A 21,512-nucleotide genomic window follows, 5' to 3' on the forward strand; every position below is an offset into this window, starting at 1 on the left:
GCTGAGAGAGCTCTCCCCAGAAGCTGCCCTTTCAAGGACAGCTCTGCAAGAGCTATGGCTGACCCAAGGCCATTCCAGTAGCTGCAAGTGGAGGAGTGGGGAATCAAACCTGGTTCTCCCAGATAAGAATCCGCACACTTAACCACCACACCAAAAACTTTAGAAATAAAGTGCACAGTTGTATCATCCCAAAACCATTGCCCCTCCCTCTGGTCCATGGAAAAATTGTCTTCCACAAAACCGGTCCCTGGTGCCAAAAAGGTTGGGGACCACTGTCCTAGGACATGGGAGGGCAGGGGGACAAAGGCACGAGAGGCACCAAAAGATAGTAATCAGGGCAAGTGTAGTGATTAAGTGCGTGGACTCTTATTTGGGCAAACCAGGTTTGATTCCCCACTCCTCCACATGCACCAGCTGCTGTAATCTTGAGTCAGTCACAAGTTCTCATAGAGCTGTTCCTCTCAGCTCCACCTACCTCACAGAGTGTCTGTCGTGGGGCAAGGAAGGGAAAAGAGACTGTAAGCCACTGTTTTGGGTAGTGAAGGCCAGAGTATAAATCCAATCTCTCCTTCTCCCCTTCTTTTTCCTCTTCTTGGCTTTTATCACGGACTGGGCATTCAATAAAATTGCTGAGCAGTCAAGTTAAAACAGATAAAAGGAAGTACTTCTTCACCCAAAGGGTGATTAACACATGGAATTCACTGCCACAGGAGGTGGCGGCGGCTACAAGCATAGCCAGCTTTAAGAGGGGGTTAGATAAAAATATGGAGCAGAGGTCCATCAGTGGCTATTAGCCACAGTGTGGCTATATATATATATATATATTGGCCACTGTATGACACAGAGTGTTGGACTGGATGGGCCATTGGCCTGATCCAACATGGCTTCTCTTATGTTCTTATGGACTCATGTCGAAAAGCCTCTGATGGTATTGTCAAAAGCATCGGTACTAGGGTGCCAGTGCTAGGCTGCAGCCCCAGGCAAGGCCCCCCCTACTGTCTGCCGCAACTGTCTGCCCATCTTCCCCCTCAACCGCCACTGCACCATACTCACTGCCCCATCGGGAAGGGCCAGGCAGCTCCTCTCTTGCCACCAGCCTGCCTCCATCCCTCGGTGGAGGCAGCAGCAGTGTGAAGAGGCTCCACAGAAACCAGGAAGAGGCTGAGCAGTGGCAGGCTTCTTTCACACCATGCCAGCCTCTTCTGCCTGCTGCTTTAATTTGCGAACTTCCCTGGCACAGCTGGGGAAGCCACACTGGTGGCTGGGGCCGCCTGCAGGGAGAGGGTGGGGTGGGAGGGGGGCCTCAGGCACTCCCGTAGGCCAGGTGGTGCCCCAGGAGGTCACGTACCTGGCCTACTCAGATGTGCTGGGCCTGGTTGTCAACTGAATCACTGTTTCTCCTCACATCTTTATCAGAGAGACACATTCAGTAGTCCATTTCATTTCAGGCAGGGCAGCTAGTTCTGAAGCACATCGGTGGAGAAAATTTTTTTGGAGGTTGACAACCCAAATTCCCCCATGTGATGGCTTCAGCCTGGGCCTAGATCCCAGATCCTTTCCTAATGAGTGTGTGTGTGAGATAAGGAACAAAAAGCAAGCATAAACGACATATTCCCTACCTTACCTTGACATTTCACACTTTTTTTTTGTTATTAATAAGGCTTCCTGATCTGATCTTGTCATTCAGGTTCCCTCAAGGATCAAGCCATAATTTAGTTGATGATTAGTATTTAAATTACTGTGGAACTATGAGGCACTTAGTGCTGGACTAATAATAAAAAAGAGCCTCTAGCTACTCTTACAATGGTAGCTGGATATTGTTGCTTTAATGAGGCACTTTACCAAGCTGAGGTTTACTGACACACGTGCTCTAGCCCAGTTTTCTGTGGTAATGACATGTAATGTCCATCCACCTCAGTGGTAAGGTGTTCCTTGCGAAGTGAAAACAAAAGGGAAAGCAACACACACAATCGTTTGAGAAGCAGCTGAAATGATGGATTCAAAATGGATTGAAGAAAGTTGGTTTTTACCAGACTGGTGGTGGGGGGAGTTGTAACTAGGGCTGGCGGGAGGGAACCTCTCCCGATATTGTTGGCATGATGACATCACCCGGAAGTGATGCCATCATGCTGATGACGTCGTGTGGCAGCTGCTCTAGGCGTTTGTTTTCTTGGACGCTCTAGCCATTTGGGAGGGAAAACTCTATGGTGCAAAGACAATCTTGCGCTGGAGGCTGCAAGGGACTTGGCAACCTTAGTTGTAACATGTGTCTCACCTGCATTTTCATTTCCACCTGGTAGAACAGAGACTGGGAAGTTCCTCAAGTGCTGCAGAGCAGGGTCTATGACATCACTACTAGGCGACCACCCAGAAGTGATATCACAGCATCTGTGACATCACCCCCCCTCACAAACACTTTTTCTCCCACTGCTCAATTGATTGAGCATAGGCAACTAAGGCAGAAGCAGTAAGCCCAGTTGTTTAGAATCACACTGAATCATTCCATCAGTAGTCAAGAAAGTGCATTGTCTATTCTTCTGAAAACAGAATTTTACTTTTGGGGGTTTTTTTAAGGATGCAAGGCACTGGAATTTCTGAAGAGCTTCCAGATTCCTACAGCAAAGGATGTATTTCTGGACAAATGATAAAAATAGCCTTGATTCTTGACTGCTAATTAGGGAAAGCAAATAACAGGAAATGTGGCAGGTGTCAGAGCGGTAAATAAAAACAGAACGTTTCACAGAATGATGGGAAAACAAGCGGGTAACAGCATCAGAAACGCTCTGCCAGATCAGACTGAAGGTCCTTCTAGTTTAGCATCCTGTTTCTCACAGATGTAACCAGATGCCTCTGGGAAAACCCGCAAGCAGGGCAGAGGACAGCAACCAAGCTCTTTTGTTCACCCGTCCACCAGCAACTGGTATTCAGAACTGAACCACCTTTGAGACATGTATAATATTTTCAGTATTTTACAGACTAAAAAAACCAAATGAGTGACTCTGATATGGGAATTGGCAATTAAAACAAGCGGGAGTTACTCAAATTATCTGGAATAAGAATCTTCTTTCCTCCTATGGCAATAGTTATCTAAGCCAATTTCTTTGGCATAGAGCAGTGATCCCCAATTGTGATGTCTGTGGACAACCTCTCCCATCTGTCTCCTAAAAGAAAGACCCTCTGTTGGCTTTCCTCCACATCACTGTAGTAAAGTACTTTGAAAGAACCCAGCAGGCACCACCTTCATGTCTTCACAAGAGAACATTCATTTGGAAACAGCAGGGTCTTTTTTGAGCAGGAACGCACAGGAATGCAGTTCTGGTTGGCTTGGCATCAGGGGGTGTGGCCTAATATGCAAATAAGTTCCTGCTGGGCTTTTTTCTACCAAAAAACCCTGGGAAGCAGCCACCTCCATCAGAGGAAGACACTGGTCTTGGACCTTCTTACTGTTTTGTGGCAATCTCCAATGTTTGAGATTGTCCTCACCACACCCATGGAAGCCATTTTGTTTTGAGGCCTGTTATCTGTTCTCAGATTCCAGAATTGCTCATAGGCTCAACAAGGCTCGAGAACCTGATGCAAAGATACTTGCCCGGTTTGGTGGCCCTCCCCCCACTTCAGGGTCATCAGAAAGCAGGCAGTGGGGAGGAAAATGTCTGCTGGGCACTTCATTATGCCCTACAGAGACCGATTCCCATAGGGTACAATGGAGAATTGATCTGTGAGTATCTGGGGCACTCGGGCTGTTTTTTTGAGGTAGATCAATGCACCAGATTTGCAGCATAACATCTGATGACTCTCCTGAAAACATCCTCCAAGTTTCAGAAAGATTGGACCAGGTGGTACAATTCTGTGAGCCCCAAAAGAAGGTGTCCCTATCCTTCATTATTTCCAGTGGAGGGAAGGCATTTAAAAGAAGCACAATCCCTTGGAAAGCGATGGCCAGAACTCCCTTTGGAGTTCAGTCATGCTTGTCACAACCTTGCTCCTGGCTCCATCCCCAGTGTCTCCTGGCTTCACCCACAAAGTCCCCAGATATTTCTTGAATTGGATTTGGCAACCCTATTTATTTCAAATGAAAATTAGAATTAGAATGCGTTGCATATAATACTTCAGGTACCCACAGGAGTATATGCAGTATTCTGGAGCAGATGTGACAGCTTCATGAGGGAGAAGAGTTGACCTTTCCACCATGTACCATGTTTGTTTTGATCCAAATATCAGCTGTGTATAATAAGGACTGTTTTCATATGGTACCTCCTCTAATTGTATTTTTCCATCCCCTAGAAATAGATGACAAGAGAATGAACAACAACTCCCAAGAAGAAGTAAGTTGATAATGGGGGAGAGGGGAGTTTAATGCTCTGGAACTGCTGAACACATGTTTTGAAATATGCTAAATCCCCACCTTTACTGGGTTGCATTAGATTGTCCTATAATAACTGCTGAACTGTGTTTCATGGTGAGCTAGTATGACATGATGATATTGGATTTATATCCTGCCCTATACTCTGAATCTCAGAGTCTCTGATAGGTTTCCCAACCCTCCCGCCCTGGTGGGGGACCCCAGGATTTCCAGCCTCTTCCCCCGCTCCCCAAAAAAACAGAAGCGGGGAGAGGGAGGGAAATGGTGCCAAGGAGCGTGGCAAGCTGCCCCATCTCGGAGCGGGCGACGCCGCTGAGCTGCTGCCACCTTTTCTCCGCTTCACCGTAGCTGCTCCTCCGAGATGGGCTCAGACTGAGCCCATCTCGGAGGAGCAGCTAAGATGAAGCGGAGAAGAGGCGACAGCAGTGCAGCGGCGTCGCCCACTCCACCTCTGAGGTAAAATCAGAGAAGGAGAGGGTGGAGGCAGGCCAGGAGCGTGGCGAGCTGCGAATCTGGGTCCTTCTGGGACCTGGACTTGCGGCTCGCCACGCTCCTGGCCTGCCTCCACCCTCCCCTTCTCTGATTTCACCTCAGAGGCGGAGCGGGCAACGGCGCTGCGCTGCTGCCTCGTCTCCGCCGTAGCTCCTCCTTCGAGATGGGCTCTCCCCACCCCATCCCCCCAAGTCAAGTGGAAACCATGCAGAGTCCTAAATATGGGAACCGGGGAGGAAGGGGGCATTAGAGTTCCTCGGTTCTTTTCTTAGCATTGATAAGGAAGTGGGCCCTACTGGGTGCGCTAAAGAATGGGCCTCCAGCTGCGGGCCAGGACTTTGGAAACCGTTCTCTGAAAAGCTTTCAAAAGACTGCTGTTTCTGCTTGTCACATGTTTTCTTCCCCCCTTCCTTTGGCTCTGCGTCTGAGCGCCATATGTGGGCTGCCCGGACTTCCTGAGTTTTCAGCCTGCTAGCAAAAAAACAGAGACTGTTCCCTGAACGTCGCAGGGAAGAACTTGCAGTGGTGTTGATCTGAGGCAAGATGGGATAAGAAACTGCACCCTCCCCGAAACCCCTCTGATCTTGCAAGGAAGAGAAACTTAAAAATAGGCTCCTCCTGTAGTATAAATAGATGCCGGAACTGCGTTGTGTGGGTAAAGAAAAGGGTGGCCGGTGGGGGGTGTTTGTGTTTGCGTCAGGTGGCTTTTGGAGAGTTGGTGCAGCCTTGGGATTCGATGCTCCGGTTTGGACAGAGAACTTCCTGGGGTCAAAACAGCTGGGAAGAATCCCCAGATGCCTTCTTCAGAGCCAGTCTGGTGTAGTAATGAAGTGTGTGGACTCTTATCTGGGAGAACCGGGTTTCATTCCCCACTCCTCCACTTGCACCTGCTGGAATGGCCTTGGGTCAGCCATAGCTATTGCAGGAGTTGTCCTTGAAAGGGCAGCTTTTGTGAGAGCTCTCTCAGCCCCACCCACCTCACAGGGTGTCTGTGATGGAGGGAGAAGATATAGGAGATTGTAAGCCCCTCTGAGTCTCTGATTTAGAAAGAAGGGCGGGGTATAAACCTGCAATCTTCTTCTTCAGGGCCCCTTGAAACATAAGGCAAACTTGGGCACAAGATCAGGGTAGTCATGCCAACCTCCAGGTGGGGCCTGGAGACACCCCAAATTTGGGAGGGATGGTGACTCAGTGGTAGAGCATCTGCTTGGTAAGCAGAAGGTCCCAGGTTCAGTCCCCAGCATTACCAACTAAAAAGGGTCCAGGCAAATAGGCGTGAAAAACCTTAGCCTAAGACCATGGAGAGCCGCTGCCAGTCTGAGTAAATACTGACTTTGATGGGCCCAGGGTCTGATTCAGTAGAAGGCAGCTTCATATGTTCATACGAATGACATCAGATCTCTGAACGACAGCGATTGGTTCCCCTGGAGGAAACGGCTGCTTTGAAAAATGGACTCCGTGCATTGCAGCCTGCTGAGGCTTTCCAAGCTTTACCCCCCCCCACCAATCTCCAGGAATTTTGTAGCTCAGAGTTGGCAACCTTTGTCTGAACTCTGCCTTTTAAAAGGAGCACAGCCCCTTTAAATGTGACAGCCGGAACTCCCTTGTGCGTTCAGTCCTTCTTGTCCCAGGGGTGGGATTCTAGCAGGAGCTCCTTTGCATATTAGGCCACACCCTCCTGATGTAGCCAATAGTCCAAGGGCTTACCAAAAAGAGCCTTGGAAGTGCTTGGAGGATTGGCTACAACAGAGGTGGCCTAATATGCAAAGGAGCTCCTGCTAGAATTCCATCCCTGGTCACACCCTTGCTCCTGGCTCCACCCCCAGGTCTCCTGGTAGGGTTGCCAATCCCCAGGTGGGGGCAGGGGATCCCCCGGTTTGGAGGCCCTCCCCCCACTCCAGGGTTGTCAGAAAGCGGGGGGAGGGGAGGGAAATGTCTGCTGCGAACTCTGTTATTCCCTATGGAGATTTATTCCCATAGAAAATCATGGAGAATTGATCCATGGGTATCTGGGGCTATGGGGGGGGGGTGTTTTTTGGGGTAGAGGCACCAGATTTTCAGTATAGCATCTAGTGCCTCTCCCCAAAATACCCCCCAAGTTTCAAAAAGATTGGACCAGGGGGTCCAATTCTATGAGCCCCAAAAGAAGGTGCCCATATCCTTCATTATTTCCTATGGAAGGAAGGAATTGAAAAGGTGTGCTGTCCCTTTAAATGTGATGGACAGAACTCCCTTTGGAGTTCAATTATGCTTGTCACAGCCTTGATCTTGGCTCCACCCCAATGTCTCCTGGCTCCACCCCCAAAGTCCCCAGATATTTCTTGAATTGGATTTGGCAACCCTAGTCTCTGAGTGGTCATTTACCTTCCCCCCCCCCCACCAACAACAGAAACCCTGTGAGGTAGGTGGGGCTGAGAGAGCTCTCCCAGAAGCTGCCCTTTCAAGGACAACTCTTGCGAGAGCAATGGCTGACCCAAGGCCATTCCAGCAGTTGCAAATGGAGGAGCGGGGAATCAAACCCTGTTCTTCCAGATACAACTCCATGCACTTAACGACTACTCCAAACTGGCTCTCATCAGAGAACTTCTAGCATATCACAAAAAGTAAACACTTTAAATAATACGACCACATTAAAAAACAACAACACAATTCATGAAAGATGGCATGTGTCAAGACTATGCAGGGGGTTTTTTGTAGAAAAAGCCCAGCAGAAACTCATTTGCATGTTAGGCCACACCCCTTGACATCAAGCCAGCTGGAACTGCGTTCCTGCTAAAAAAAAAAAAAAAGAAAGAAAGCCCTGACTCTATGTAATCCCTGGCCTTTCCTCTTTCTGACCACCCCCATAATTTGGAACTCATTTTACCATGGGCTTTTTTTGTAGCAGGAACTTCTTTGCATATTAGGCCACACCCCCTGATGTAGCCAATCCTCCATGAGCTTACAGGGCTCTTAGTACAGGGCCTACTGTAAGCTCTTAGAGCAGGGGTGGCCAAAGGTAGGTCTCCAGATGTTTTTGCCTACAACTTCCATCAGCCCCAGCCATCAGCCATGCTGGCTGGGGCTGATGGAAGTTGTAGGCAAAAACATCTGGAGACCTACCTTTGGCCACCCCGTCTTAGAGGATTGGCTACAACAGGGGAGTGTGGCCTAAAAAAAAGGTCCTATGTGAAACACTTGTGACATCAGAAGGTGTGGCTTAATATGCAAATGAGTTCCTGCTGGACTTGTTCTAAAAAAAGTCCTTAATGGGATCAGTGCTCCCTCTAAGCTAGGGTTGCCAAGTCCAATTCAAGAAATATCTGGGGACTTTCCTTTTCATTAGAGACGCAGACAAACAGGCGTACCTTTAAATAGCCATGTATGCTATTGATTCCCCCCCCCTCCGGTTTAGCTCCCAAACATTTAAAAGCATTCAGTGATGAGACTCAACATTTCGTCATGCAATAAATATAATTAGCGTTTTCTGAACGTGCCCAATCTTTTATTCATAAATAGCATCTTTCCATCCATTATCATTAAATATTATGAACTGTTTAAATATATATAGAGAGAAACAGATTAGAGCTGTTAAGGCTCTAAAAAGGTCTCCATTTCTCTGATCTCATGATAGTTACATGGGGAATCAGACAAATTTGTAGACATTTTCAGATGCTGCAAAATTGACATTTAAAAATCATTCAGGTGGTATTCGTTGTGTGCTGTTGTTGGACAGATCTTTTAAAATAATAATTTAATGGGTTTGACATAAAAGATAACAAAAAGTGTGATGTTCTAGTGGTGTCAGCCCCTTATTAATAAGAATTCAAGGACCTAATATAGAAAGAAACCATTCTAAGAATAGCATCCCAAGATACATGCCCTATAATTCATTATGTAATTTTCCATTCTAGAGCAGGGCTATTTTTGTAGCAGGAACTCCTTTGCATATTAGGCCACACACCCCTGATGTAGCCAATCCTCCTGGAGCTTATAGCTTGTAAAAAGATTCCTGTAAGCTCTTGGAGGATTGCATACATCAGCGGGGTGTAGCTTAATATGAAAATGAGTTCCTAGAGGTTTTCTTAAGTGGTCAATGACTCAGCTGCCTTATATGTCCCATTCTGTCAAGAACCTGGGCTTTTTTTGTAGCAGGAACTCCTTTGCATATTAGGCCACACACCCCTGATGTAGCTAATCATCCTGGAGCTTACAGTAGGCCCTGTACTAAGAGCCCTGTAAGCTCTTGGAGGATTGGCTACATCTAGGGCTGCCAAGCCCCCAGTCTGGGTGGAGGTTCCCCTGCTCGGGAGATTCCTAACCCGCCAGCCCACATTGTGCCGGTGGGGGAAACCTCTCCTGATGTTGCCGGCATGATGACATCACCCGGAAATGACATCATCATGCCGGTGACGTCACGTGGCAGCCACTGTAGGCATTTCCGGAAAAACTCTATGGTTTTCCTGGATGCTCTAGCCATTTGGGTGGGAAAACACTATGGTCCTTGAAAGGGCAGCTGCTGTGAGAGCCCTCTCAGCCCCACCCACCTCACAGACTGTCTGTTGTGGGGGAGGAAGATAATGGAGATTGTAAGCTGCTCTGAGACTCTAAGATTCAGAGTGGAGGGTGGGATATAAATCCAATATCATCATCATCATCATCATCTTCTCCTCCCATGGTGGCCATTTTGTGATTATGTGGCTCCTCCTCCCATGGTGGCCATTTTGTGATTATGTGGCTCCTCCTCCCATGGTGGCCATTTTGTGATTGTGCTCACTCACCCACATCTGAATTCCAAAGATTTCCAGAAGTTCAAAAAGTTTTGGGACCTCCCCCCCCATAATAAAGCAATCTTGGTTAACACAGCAGCAGGAATAAATGCATATTATGTTTAACAAAGTTTATTTCCTTACTCTCAGTTTTGTTAAAACTTCTTTGTTTTGTTTTACTCATAGTCACAGAATGCCTCCCCAAAACAAAGGAAGCAGAGCGTCTACACCCCTCCAGCCATGAAAGGTACTGTCCAGGTACTGTTTCTTATAAAGCTTAAGGCCTGGTTTTTGTTTATGACTTTTGTGCTTGGCTCCGCACCACCTCTCAAGACCCCAAACAATTCAACAACCAACTTGGTTATTGTAACTGGATCATAACGTGGACTGCAAAGAATCACATGGCCAGGGATGGAATTCTAGCAGGAGCTCCTTTGCATATTAGGTCAAACTCCCTGATGTAGCCAATCCTCCAAGAGCTTACAGGAGCCTTTTTTGTAAACTCCTGGAGGATTGGCTACATCAGGGGTGTATGGCCTAATATGCAAAGGAGCTCCTGCTAGAATTCCACCCCTGCACATGGCCATCGCAGATCAGGAAGTTTCTCAAGAGAAGATGGCCCTCAGGTCGCAAATGTGGTCTGTCTCAGAAGTTCTCAAGGGCTGCTCACTGTTCCAGCATTTATGGTTGCACAGCTGGAGGGGCAGGTGGGCTCTCCCCTTGTTTTCTGTTCCTAATTCTGACAGTCACTTAAACTGGCAATAAAACCATCATGTCCCCATCATGGAATGATGGATAATGTTATTTCTGTGATCTCTCAACACAGACCTGATAGAAAACAAATGTAACATGTTTGAATTATTGTGCGTAGGAGAAATTACCAGAAGAAGATAATGAATGAACTTATCCAAGAAAGTGAGACATATCTTTGTTTATACTACAGGAGTGCTAATGGTGTTAGGCAGGGATTTTTTAAATAGCAGGAACTCCTTTGCATATTAGGCCACACCCCTATGATGTAGCCAATCTTCCAAGAGCTTACAGGGCCTACTGGAAGCTCCAGGAGGATTGGCTACATTAGGGGTGTGCGGCCTAATATGCAAAGGAGCTCCTGCTACAAAAAGAGCCCTGGTGTTAGGGTTGCCAGCTCCAGGTTCAGAAATGGCTGGAGATTTGAGGGTACAGCTTGGGACAGTGGGGTTTAGGGTAGGGAGGAACGCTGAAAGGATATCATGCCATGTAGTCCACTTTCCAAGGCAGCCATTTTCTCCAGGAGAAGTGGAATAAGTCTTTTCAATAAATTACGAATCCATAAGCGATTGACGTAGTCTGGAGATGTAATTCCAGGAGATCTCCAGCCCCACCTGCAGGCGGCAACCCTAGGTGAAAATCTGGAGCTGTGTGACCCCAGTCTAAACCCATTCATGTCAATGGGACTAGCAGGCCTGGCACTAGGGGTTCTTGTGCCCCAGGCTGAACCCTGCCCCCACCCTAAGTGTTCGATTTGTGTGTGCTTTGCACCCGATGACGTCACACACCCTTGACTTCACCGAGGCTTCCCGAGCCTCGGGAAGCCTCCGCGAAGTCAGGAAGGCAGCGGGCTTGAGGAGAGGGGATGTCTCGTGGCGCCCCTTGGCCAGGTGGCACCCTAGGCGGCTGCCTACTTTGCCTACTCACATGCACCAGCCCTGGGTCTAGACTGGATTGCACTGCGGATGCTACAGGCACAAAGCTGGTGGGCGTGCCGTCTGTTCTGATTCCGTTGCCTGTGCTGCTCCAGGGTTGCCTTTAACATGGGAGCAATATTTCAGAAGGCGCTTTGGTGTGCAGCAAGAAGGAAGCACTTTGTGGGCTGAGATCTGTACCACCTGTGGAAATCTCTCATGGTCCATCAGACAATTATCTGCCTCTGTCTTACCCTCCCAGCTCCCTCTCTACTGCGGCCTTCATCCAGGGACCTCAGGGCAGTTTATATGGGGATTAGTCCTCTCTATCTTCTCAAGTACCCTGTAAAGTCGATATGATAATGCAGGGCATTTTGTGGTCAAATGGTAACGCGAACCCAGCTCTTCCCTGTCTGAATGCAATATGGTGCACTTTTAAAGCTCAAGTTACAGTTTGACCCGAGCACATCATTTATTGATACTGTTGAACGTGTTTTGAGATGCCACACTACTGTCTTTGTCAGTTATCCCCATGCTTGTGGCTGCAAATTATTGTTCGGATATGAACTGGGTGTGTCTAGATGGCATCTTGGGGGTACCGTGTCATCATTGAAGTATCTCGTTAGTATATTTTAGCTTTGCCCTTCCTCCAGGGAGCTCAAAGCAGCCTACATGCTCTCCCAGATAACAGCCCCACCAGGTAAACTAGTCTGAGAAAGAGAGACTGATTTGCAGTCACTCAATAAATGCCAGGGTTAAGTGGTGTTTCAAATCTGGGTCTCTGAGTCCTAGCGTGACACTGTAAGCACAATACCACTCTGCCTCATATATCCAGGGGTGGAATTCAAGCAGGAGCTCCTTTGCATATTAGGCCACACACCCCTGATGTAGCCAATCCTCCAACAGCTTATAAAAAAGAGCCTTGTAAGCGCTTGGAGGATTGGCTACATCAGGGGTGTGTGGCCTCATATGCAAAGGAGCTCCTGCTAGAATTCCACCCCTGCATATATCTATAAAACAAAGTTGTGCACAAAGCAAGCCCTTTCGACGTGGCGTCCCCATAGCCGAGCAGGCCATTTGATTTGATGTCAACTTAATGAATGGCCCCTCCTGCCCAGAGACACACAAATCATACTCTCCTCTCCATTTATGGTCCCAGACCCAGAAAGCTCCTCTGTCCATGCAAGAATGCTTTTCTTTACTCACAGAGAACAGTTTTGCCAAAGACAGCATACAGGCATGGGTAATGAATCTTAGTTCTCATTGTCAGGACCAAACTTGTTGGGATTAACTGGTATAGTTAGTCCAGTGTTCACTAGTTAGCAGAGTGCTTTGAAAAAGGCAGGGCTTTTTTTGTAGCCGGAACTCCTTTGCATATTAGGCCACACACTCCTGATGTAGCCAGTCCTCCTGGAGCTTTCAGTAGGCCCTTAAAAATCGAATTCATAGCAGTAAATGATGTGCTATCTTGTACAAGGCTTAGACTAGGGCCAGCCCTGCCACTAGGCAAACTAGGTGATTGCCTAGGGCGCCAGCCTTCTGAGGGCACCAAATTGGGTACCCCTTCCCAACGTGACTCAGTGACTTTATCAGCATGGGAGGGAGCACCAGCCTTGCCTAGAGTGCCAGATGGTCTAGGGCTGGCTCTGATGGAGACAGAAACAGCAGACTGTCCATTGGGGCTACCAGGTACTCTCTGAAAAAGCAAAGAAGTTGCCTTACAAGGAATTGGAGCCCTGGTTCATCTATATCCCCACGCTTTCCGTTTTGATTGGCAGCGGCTCTCCAAGATCTCACGCAGAGAAAAGTCATTCCCATTGCCTGCTGCCCATAATTCATTTACCCAGGGGTGGAATTCTAGCAGGAGCTCCTTTGTATGTTAGGCCACACACCCCTGATGGAGCCAATCCTCCTGGAGCTTAGAAAAAAGAGCCTTGTAAGCTCTTGCAGGATTGGCTACTTTGTGGTGTGTGTGGCCTAATATGCAAAGGAGCTCCTGCTACAATTGCACCCCAGCATTTACCTGAAGATGTGGGGGACTAAGCCCAGCATCTGCTGTATGTGCGAGGTTTTCTATACCACTGCCTAGACATGATGCGCCACATTTTCTTTCGGGATGTTGTGGACCAAGGGCTGTCATTTTGCAACAAGGACACTTAATCTGTAGACCTAGTATTAATCCCACCGTAGAACTGACAGCCCCCTCCTCTCCCTCAATTTCCCTTTTTTCTGTGTTTCGGTTTGCATTACAAAATAAAAATAGCGCCAGCAGGAGCTCAATCCGGCAAGCAGGAGACGTCTTTCCCTTCTGTGCCTGCGTGTGTTTTACTGGAATGCACCATGCCGGAAAAATCAATCTGAGTGCTATTGATTGCAAAGATCATCTCTCGAGCAGCAGCAGCCAGATAACCATTCAGGAGAGGATCCTCAGGAAGATTATGTTTCTGTGCTTAATGGATGTCGGGAGACAGTCTCTCCATTTTGCTCTTGAAAAACTCTCTCCTCCCCAGTGGCGCTGCCTGGATGTGGACGCATTGTGCGTGTACTCAGCAGCCCGCTCGACAGGGGGAATCTCGTTTTTACGGTTCATTTACAGACTTTGTTCTTTGGCTCGTTTTGCATGTGTTATGAACAGTCACTCGAGTATCTAGCGCCATGACACACACGAGCACACTTCACAGGAGCAAACAGCAGCTGTGAGTAGCATTTGATATGATTTCTAAAACATCCTTCCCGCAAACGGGCTCAGGGCAGTTACAATATACTCATAACCAGACCTCGGATTCAGTGGGAGCTCACAGGAGCACAGCTCCTGAACCTTTCTGAGAATTCCACCTCCTTGTCCATTGACTAGCAGGCGCAGCTGCATAACAATCCCTGGATGAGCTCCACCACCTACAAAGTGACCCCTGCTCATAACTAAATCAAATTCACATTTAAGTACATTTTAAACGACCTCGTTTAAAACTACTAATCTACAATAAAAGGATGGCATCCAGACGAATTCCATTCTGTTTCAAGTGATCCAGCAGGGCTTTTTTTGTAGCAGGAACTCCTTTGCATATTAGGCCACACCCCCATGATGTAGCCAATCCTCCAAGACCTTACTGAGCTTTTAGTACAGGGCCTACTGTAAGCTCCAGGAGGATTGGCTACATCAGGGGTAATATACAAAGGAGTTTCTGCTACAAAAAAAGCACCTTGCAGTAAATTATAAACTTTCTCAGCAGATTGTCTCCAGTTTTTGAGGGACCATGTCTTCAGGAGCAAGACTCACTTTCCAAAGAGTAACTGTGTGGCAGGAGGGGCCCAATATGGTTCCTCCCATCCCCAAACCCTGCCCTCCCATGGCCCCACACCCAAAATCCAGGAATTTTCCAACCAGAAGCTGGCGACCTTACTAGTAATTAAAAGAACGATCTGTGTTCCATAATGTCACAGACATTAGTAGGCCCTTAAAGCAAGCAGGTAATGTCGACTGCAGGTAACATCTGCAGGTAACAGGGCTGCAGGTAACATCGACGTTTTTGTGCGGCAAACAGAAACCGTTTTTTAGAGGTTTCTGTTTGCTGCATGAAAACGCTGTTGTTACTTGCAGCCCCAGGGCAGATAATGTGAAATTGAAAGGAAGCCTGCTGAGAAGAGTAACGTGAGAACGGCGTAAGGTGAGTGGGAAATCGGTGACGGTGTTGTTACTTCAAACCTCATCTCTTCCACGTGGCTTTATGTGCATCTATAAGGGCAGCTGACCTCCAGTGCCAGTGCCAGCAAAGGGCTTTCAAGGCCTGTGAGAAGCAGAGGTGGTTGGCCTTTCCCTTCCTCTGCTGTGTCTTCTTTGGTGGTCTCCCATCTGAGTGCCAACCCTGCTTAGCTTCTGAGATCTGACAAAACTGGGCTGTGCTATGCTGCCTTCCCTCCTCCATGTAGCTTTCGGCGAGCCAAAAAAACTTCATCTCCAGTCTGTGGTGTGGAGACAATACTACTAGCTTACCTTACAGAGCTGTTACGAGGATTACCAGGGCTTTTCTTTTGTAGCAGGAACTCCTTTGCATATTAGGCCATACACCCCTGATGTAGCCAGTCCTCCTGGAGCTTACAGTAGTCTGGAGATGAGCTGTAACTCCAGGGGGGTCTCCAGGTCACACCTGGAGGCTGGCATCCCTATCAGCTGCACTCTGGGCAAAAAACCTCTGCTGTCCAGCCTTTGTTACACCAATGTATTGTTTTGTCACTTTTTGCAATGCAGCCAAGAATTCTTCAAGGTTACTTTCATTTTCATTGCTGTTCATTTGAGAAGACCAAGCAAACAAGCCTGAAACAAATTCCTTTTCCATGAATTCAAACTTGTTATATATAGTGATAGTGTTCCCTCTAGTGGTTCCAAAGGCTCATGACATGTTTAATCCTTGGCTCCCTATTTCTGAAACCAAAAGGCCTTTATTAGAAGCTAACAGTCATGTTACGTTCCTATGAGCTTTTTTTTTGCAATACAGGATATGTCATTCCAATACTTGGTGGTTATTCTCTCATAAGAAGCCAGACTGATAAGGAATAGAAGCCTAACTATAAATTGCATCAATCTGCTATCAGTTTTCAATACACTTTGCAAACCTTGTGTGTATGGTCATGAGCCAATCAAGTCACTTCTGATTTATGTTGACCCTATGACTTAATGCCTCCAAAACATCCTATCCAAAATGTCCTATTATTTGGAAAGCCAGTTTGGTGCAGTGGTTAAGAGCTGCGAATTCTAACCTGGAGAACAGAGTTCAATTCCCCACTCCTCTACATGCAGCAGCTGAATGATCTTGGGCCAGTCACAGTGCTCTCAAGAGCAGTTCTCCCAGAGCTCTCTCAGCCCCACTTTCCTCACAGGCAATGTTCCCTCTAAGCTGCAGAATCTTGTGAGCAAAAAAATTCTACTTCGTGAACTACTGGTATTAAAGTTGTGAGCTACTGGCATTAAAGGCATGAGCTACTGCATAAATTATTGTGCTCTGGGGCCATTTTTCCTGAGCTAAGAACAAATGTGTGAGCTGGAGGTTAAGAATCTGTGAGCTAGCTCCCAGTAACTCAGCTTAGAGGGAACTCTGCTCACAGGATGTCTGTTGTGGGGAAAGGAAGGGAGGGAGATTGTAAGCCACTCTGAGTGAAGGCTGAGGTATAAATCCAGCCTCCTCCTCTTCCTCCTCCTTGCTCAAGTATGGCAACCTGAGGGATGTGGCTTCCTTTGTCAAGTCAATCCATCTCATGTTGAGTCTTCCTCTTTTCCTGTTGTCTTCAACATTTCCTAGCATAATTGTCTTTTCCAGTGAGTCCATCAATCAGATACCCATCTTCAATATGCCTAACAGGTCTTATCCAGTTATCCTTGCATTTCAGGGCCTGTAAGACAGAGATATTCCGTCAGGTATTTGGCTGAGGGCAGCTGCAGCTTCATCTTGACTCTCCCACTTCTGCTTTCATTCCCCCATGAGACAGCAGCACCTGCAGGATTTGACACTATCTTGCTTTTAGGGAATTATAATGTTCTATTGCTTATTTATCTTGGTTTTACTCTTTGTGAACTATAATTTTGTTGTAAACCACCCTGAGCCCACTATTGGGAAGGGTGGTCAAAAATCCAATTAAACAAACATAGTGCAGTGAATGCCCCTGGTGGTTGGTTATAGTGGTTTGGTGAGAGCTGGTTTGGTGTAGTGGTTAAGTGTGCGGACTCTTATCTGGGAGAACCGGGTTTGATTCCCCACTCCTCCACTTGCACTTGCTAGCATGGCCTTGGGTCAGCCGTAGCTCTGGCAGAGGTTGTCCTTGAAAGGGCAGCTGCTGTGAGAGCCCTCTCCAGCCCCACCCACCTCACAGGGTGACTGTTGTGGGGGAGGAAGGTAAAGGAGATTGTGAGCCGCTCTGAGACTCTTCGGAGTGGAGGGCGGGATATAAATCCAATATCTTCTTCTTCTTCTATAGTTAGGCTGCATTTTGGGCAGGAATTCATAGGAATGGAGCTCTGGAACCTCTAAATTTTATTGTGCTCTTTCTCACCTTCCCCCCCCCCCAAAAAAACCTTGCTTCTGGACTCCATTGTTCAACCCCCCTGTGAGAATTTTGCTGAACTCCAAGTTTTGACAAATTTTCTAATATTTTCCCCACAAAAACAGGGAAATAACAAAAAAAACCCCCAATCCAGATGGAAATCTTCGTCATGCCACTGTGCCACATAGGGGAAAAGAATTTTAAACGTATGATGGGAGCAGTGTTCCCTCTAAACTGAGTTAGTGTGAGCTAGCTCACAGATTTTTAGCCTCCAGCTCATACATTTTTGTCTTAGCTCAGGAAGGAGGACCCCAGAGCACCCTAATTTATGCAGTAGCTCACAACTTTAATGCCAGCAGCTCACAAAGTAGAATTTTTGCTCTCAAGACTCTGCAGCTTAGAGGGAACACTGGATGGGAGTATGGTTTGATTATGACAACTATAATTCAAGAAGCCTTTTAAGGTAGACGCTGAGCTGATATAATTTAGTACACCTTCCAGTGAGGTCAGGAATGTGTGGCATATGCAAATGAGTTATGCAAATGATTGTGCTAATCTCTGGCACCTCTTTTTCTACAAAATGACCTCTGGTTACAGTAATTCTCCAGCAGAAGGTGCTGGCCGTCACCAATCTTCTTCACTTCCCTGCCCCTCCAACAGCCATTTCCACCCCTGGTAGAGTTTATTCCAAAGGGCATGTGACCAGCATGAAGAAATCCATGCTCCCTCTAAGCTGTGGAGTCTTGTGAGCAAAAATTCTATTTCGTGAGCTCCTGGCATTAAATTCTACTTTGTGAGCTCCTGATTCAGAAGAACACAGTGGGGAGGGGAAAGGGTGCAAAACTGCTCCCTCCCACCTCTTGTGTGTGCAGAGCTCTGCTGTAGGAAGAAGGGAAACAGCAATTTTGCCTCTCCCTCCCCCATTGCAGCTTCCAGGCTCTTGGGGAAAATCAGGGCTTTTTTTTGTAGCGGGAACGCCCTTGCATATTAGGCCATACCCACCTGATGTAGCCAATCCTCCTGGAGCTTACAGTAGGCCCTGTAATAAGAGCCTTGGAAGCTCTTGGAGGATTGGCTAAATCAGGCGGATGTGGCCTGATTTAAGAGTTTCTGCTACAAATAAAAAGCCCTTATTGGGGGTATTGCTTCATATGTTCCCACAGTCCTAGAAGGTTGGAAATAGGTGCTTGGGGAGGGAAGGTCTAGAAAGGGGAGGGATTCTTTCATGGACTTGGGCTGGAACCAAGTCCAGATGCCAATGACCATCTTTGTTTGCATCAGAGGAGCCAATCAGATTCCATGGGGATTTGCTGGACATCATGAGGTCGGCCACATGGGCAGAGCTCAAAGGGACAGATTGTGCTCACCTGGAAAACTTCCGTCCATATGCATTGCATGAATTGAAATGCTATTTGTACGTATTTCTAGATATTCAGTGCGTATTCTTTTCAAAGGAAAAACCATTAGTGCAGTTCAGAAAATATCCAGCTTTTCCAAGCCCTTTTTTTGTTTTGTTTTTAGCAAATTCTCAGGAAAAGTTCAGATCCTCTAAAGCCTTTTCTGAGAAAACTTGGATAACTGAGCCAACTCTGAGCAGATAACTCTGAGCACTCCTCATCAAATTGCTCCCCCTCCTTCCTCATCTATTTGCCTCCCTCCCTTCCTTCCTTCCTTCCTTCCTTCCTTCCTTCCTTCCTTCCTTCCTTCCTTCCTTCCTTCCTTCCTTCCTTCCTTCCTTCCTTCCTTCCTTCTCTCAAACATCTGATATTCATGTCTTGCGGCTCTCAAACATCTGATGTTTATTCTATGTGGTTCTTATGTTAAGCAATTTTGGCCACCTGTGCACTAGAGTGTGATGTGGCACTAGACATTTGAACTAGGTCCTTCCGAGAAGTCACTCTTGGCTTGTGAAGCGTGTAGGGTTGTGGCCTTTATCCCAATACACCGTCTTATTGACTTGGAGATTGCCCAGAAAAGATTACTCTGTCCCTTCAAATATCTGAACGAGCTAACAGATGGACCCTTTTAAAGATGTGATTTATATGACTGTCTAAGGAAGTAAACCAAATGTACCCTTGGAAAATCAACCTTGCCTTGTCTCCGCAATTTATGGGGTGTAGGAGAAGGTGAATGATTTGGCTTCTTGCCTATGTTTCCCTAAAGTTCAGGATGATCCACTATCTACAGTGAAACCAGTTCAAGTATCTCATGCTTCTCAGTTTCAGTGTTTCTATGACATCTCCCCTCTGGCTTTCAAGCTAACATCTGGTCCTCTATTGGGCTGAGTGCAAAAACGCTTATTGGCAGTAAAGCCCCCATTTCATACTTAAAAGAAGTTATCTTTCATAAGTGCACACGGGATCCCCCCCCCCCCCATATTCCCTTCCTGTTCACCATCAAGGCAAATACAAGCGTGTGAGGAGATAAATATTTGGCTTCCACTGAGAGAATGGGATTGTCCTCATTTTATTTATGTTCACTCCGTGCATTTATTATTTCGCTGTTGCCTTTTATTGCAAGCGGCCCTGCAAATACGTCTTCTGGAGGATGCTTTATAGGGAGACATAAAAGAGAACAATGGGAGTTATTTGGGATGGCATGGTAACCAAGGAAGAGGGCTGGTTTTCATAGACCCGGGAGAGAATTTCTGAGATCTGTCAACTTGGCTTTCCCTCTTGTTCCACTGGTGCCTATCAGCAGGCTAAGCGCATGCAAAGAAACAATATGCACACGACTAGTCAGTTTCTTTATCCGGCATTAGCAGTTCTCAGAACTGAAGCGAGGCTTTTTAAACCTAGGGAACGTGTTATCATTTGCACTTCATTATAAAGACATAGCCTCATGTGTTGAATCTTCAATGTACTGCAAAGTAGTTTTTGACATCGCAGACAACATCGTCATCCATCAGGAGAGGTCCAAGTGCACCTACTAGGACTTTGCACTCCTTGGAGTCTTTACTCTACATGGACTCTTTCGTGATGAAAAATGGCAAATGCTTTATTGTAATTTTGATGTATAATTTTGGTTATGTACATTATTATGTTATAAAATAGCATGAGATATTCCTTCAATAGTGAGTCTTTAAAAAAAATTCTTTGTACTGAGCAACTGCAGCATATTCTTGTAAATTTCACTGAAATTGACTTTTTTTGTAGAACACAGGTCTCCCCAGCTTCCTAACTTTACTGTGTTCATCCCGTTTGGTTTGCTTAACCGGCAGGTAGTGGCTGGATATCTCACTAGGGTTGCCAGCCTCCAGGTGGGACCTGGAGATCTCCCACTTTTACAACTGATCTCCAGCTGGCAGAGATCAGCTCCTGGAGAAAATGGCTGCTTGGAAGGGGTGGACTCTATGGCACTGTATCTTGCTGAGGCCCCTCTCCTCCCCAAACCCCGCCCTCTCCCGGATCCATCCCCAAAGTCTCCAGGTGTTTTCCAATATTGACCTGGCAACCCTAATATCTCCTGGTTTTACAACTGATCTCGAGGTAAAGAAATCAGTTCCCCTGGAGAAAACAGCCACTTTGGAAGGACTGGATGGCATTATATCCCACTGAAGTCCCCCCCCTCCCCAGGTTTAGGGTTGCCAAGTCTAACTCAGATAATATCTGGGGACTTTGGAGGTGGAGCCAGGAGACATTTCCTAAAACAAACAAATAAAAACACAGCAGTGTAGTTCCCCTGAATACAGTCTTCATTTCCTCACCCACAAATCATCTCTCACTCTCTCTCTCACACACACACAAGCAAAAATAAAACAGTTTGCAATCCCACACTTGTGTGGTCTCACTGGGGCAATTTTCTCACGAGTTACTGAGCTTCCAATAACACAAGGAAACCAAAAGTTTACCCTTTACTATGCAAACGACCTCTGAAAAGCTTGTACAACAAACAGAGGGTCTGGGCTAATTTCACAGATACTGGGAGCAGCCATGTTGTTCTGCCTACTCACCCCGCCCCCATTCATCCTTAAAGACACAGACACACCATCCAAGAAGGAAGCCTTTGCAAGCTTTCCCCTAGTGTTCTGAAGGGGAAAGCACATGGCAGCTGTGGGGGCGGAGCTTCCCCTCTGGCCAGCTGATTGGGGGCGGGAAGGAGCCTGGGAAAGCGGGAGAACCCCCACTGGGACCTGGGGATTGGCAAGTCTACCCAGGTTCCAACCCCCACCCTAGGGTTGCCAAGTCCAATTTAAGAAATATCTGGGGACTT

The 21,512-nt window shown here is 47.0% G+C and overlaps 1 protein-coding gene across 2 annotated transcripts in view; it reads left to right on the plus strand.

Annotated features, from left to right (window-relative positions):
• Window positions 1-21,512, plus strand: part of PPP1R1C (protein phosphatase 1 regulatory inhibitor subunit 1C) — a 62,177-nt gene that overhangs the window by 32,128 nt on the left and 8,537 nt on the right. Inside the window, exons 3-4 of one of the 2 annotated variants that reach the window (XM_060257135.1) lie at window positions 4,285-4,325; window positions 9,790-9,861. In XM_060257135.1, the coding sequence (XP_060113118.1) occupies window positions 4,285-4,325; window positions 9,790-9,861 (113 nt within the window). The remainder of the gene's footprint in view (window positions 1-4,284; window positions 4,326-9,789; window positions 9,862-21,512) is intronic. The other variant, XM_060257133.1, reaches the window with a different exon arrangement.

This window comes from Heteronotia binoei, chromosome 16 (assembly GCF_032191835.1).
Source record: "Heteronotia binoei isolate CCM8104 ecotype False Entrance Well chromosome 16, APGP_CSIRO_Hbin_v1, whole genome shotgun sequence".
In the NCBI taxonomy this organism is placed as follows: Eukaryota; Metazoa; Chordata; class Lepidosauria; order Squamata; family Gekkonidae; genus Heteronotia; species Heteronotia binoei.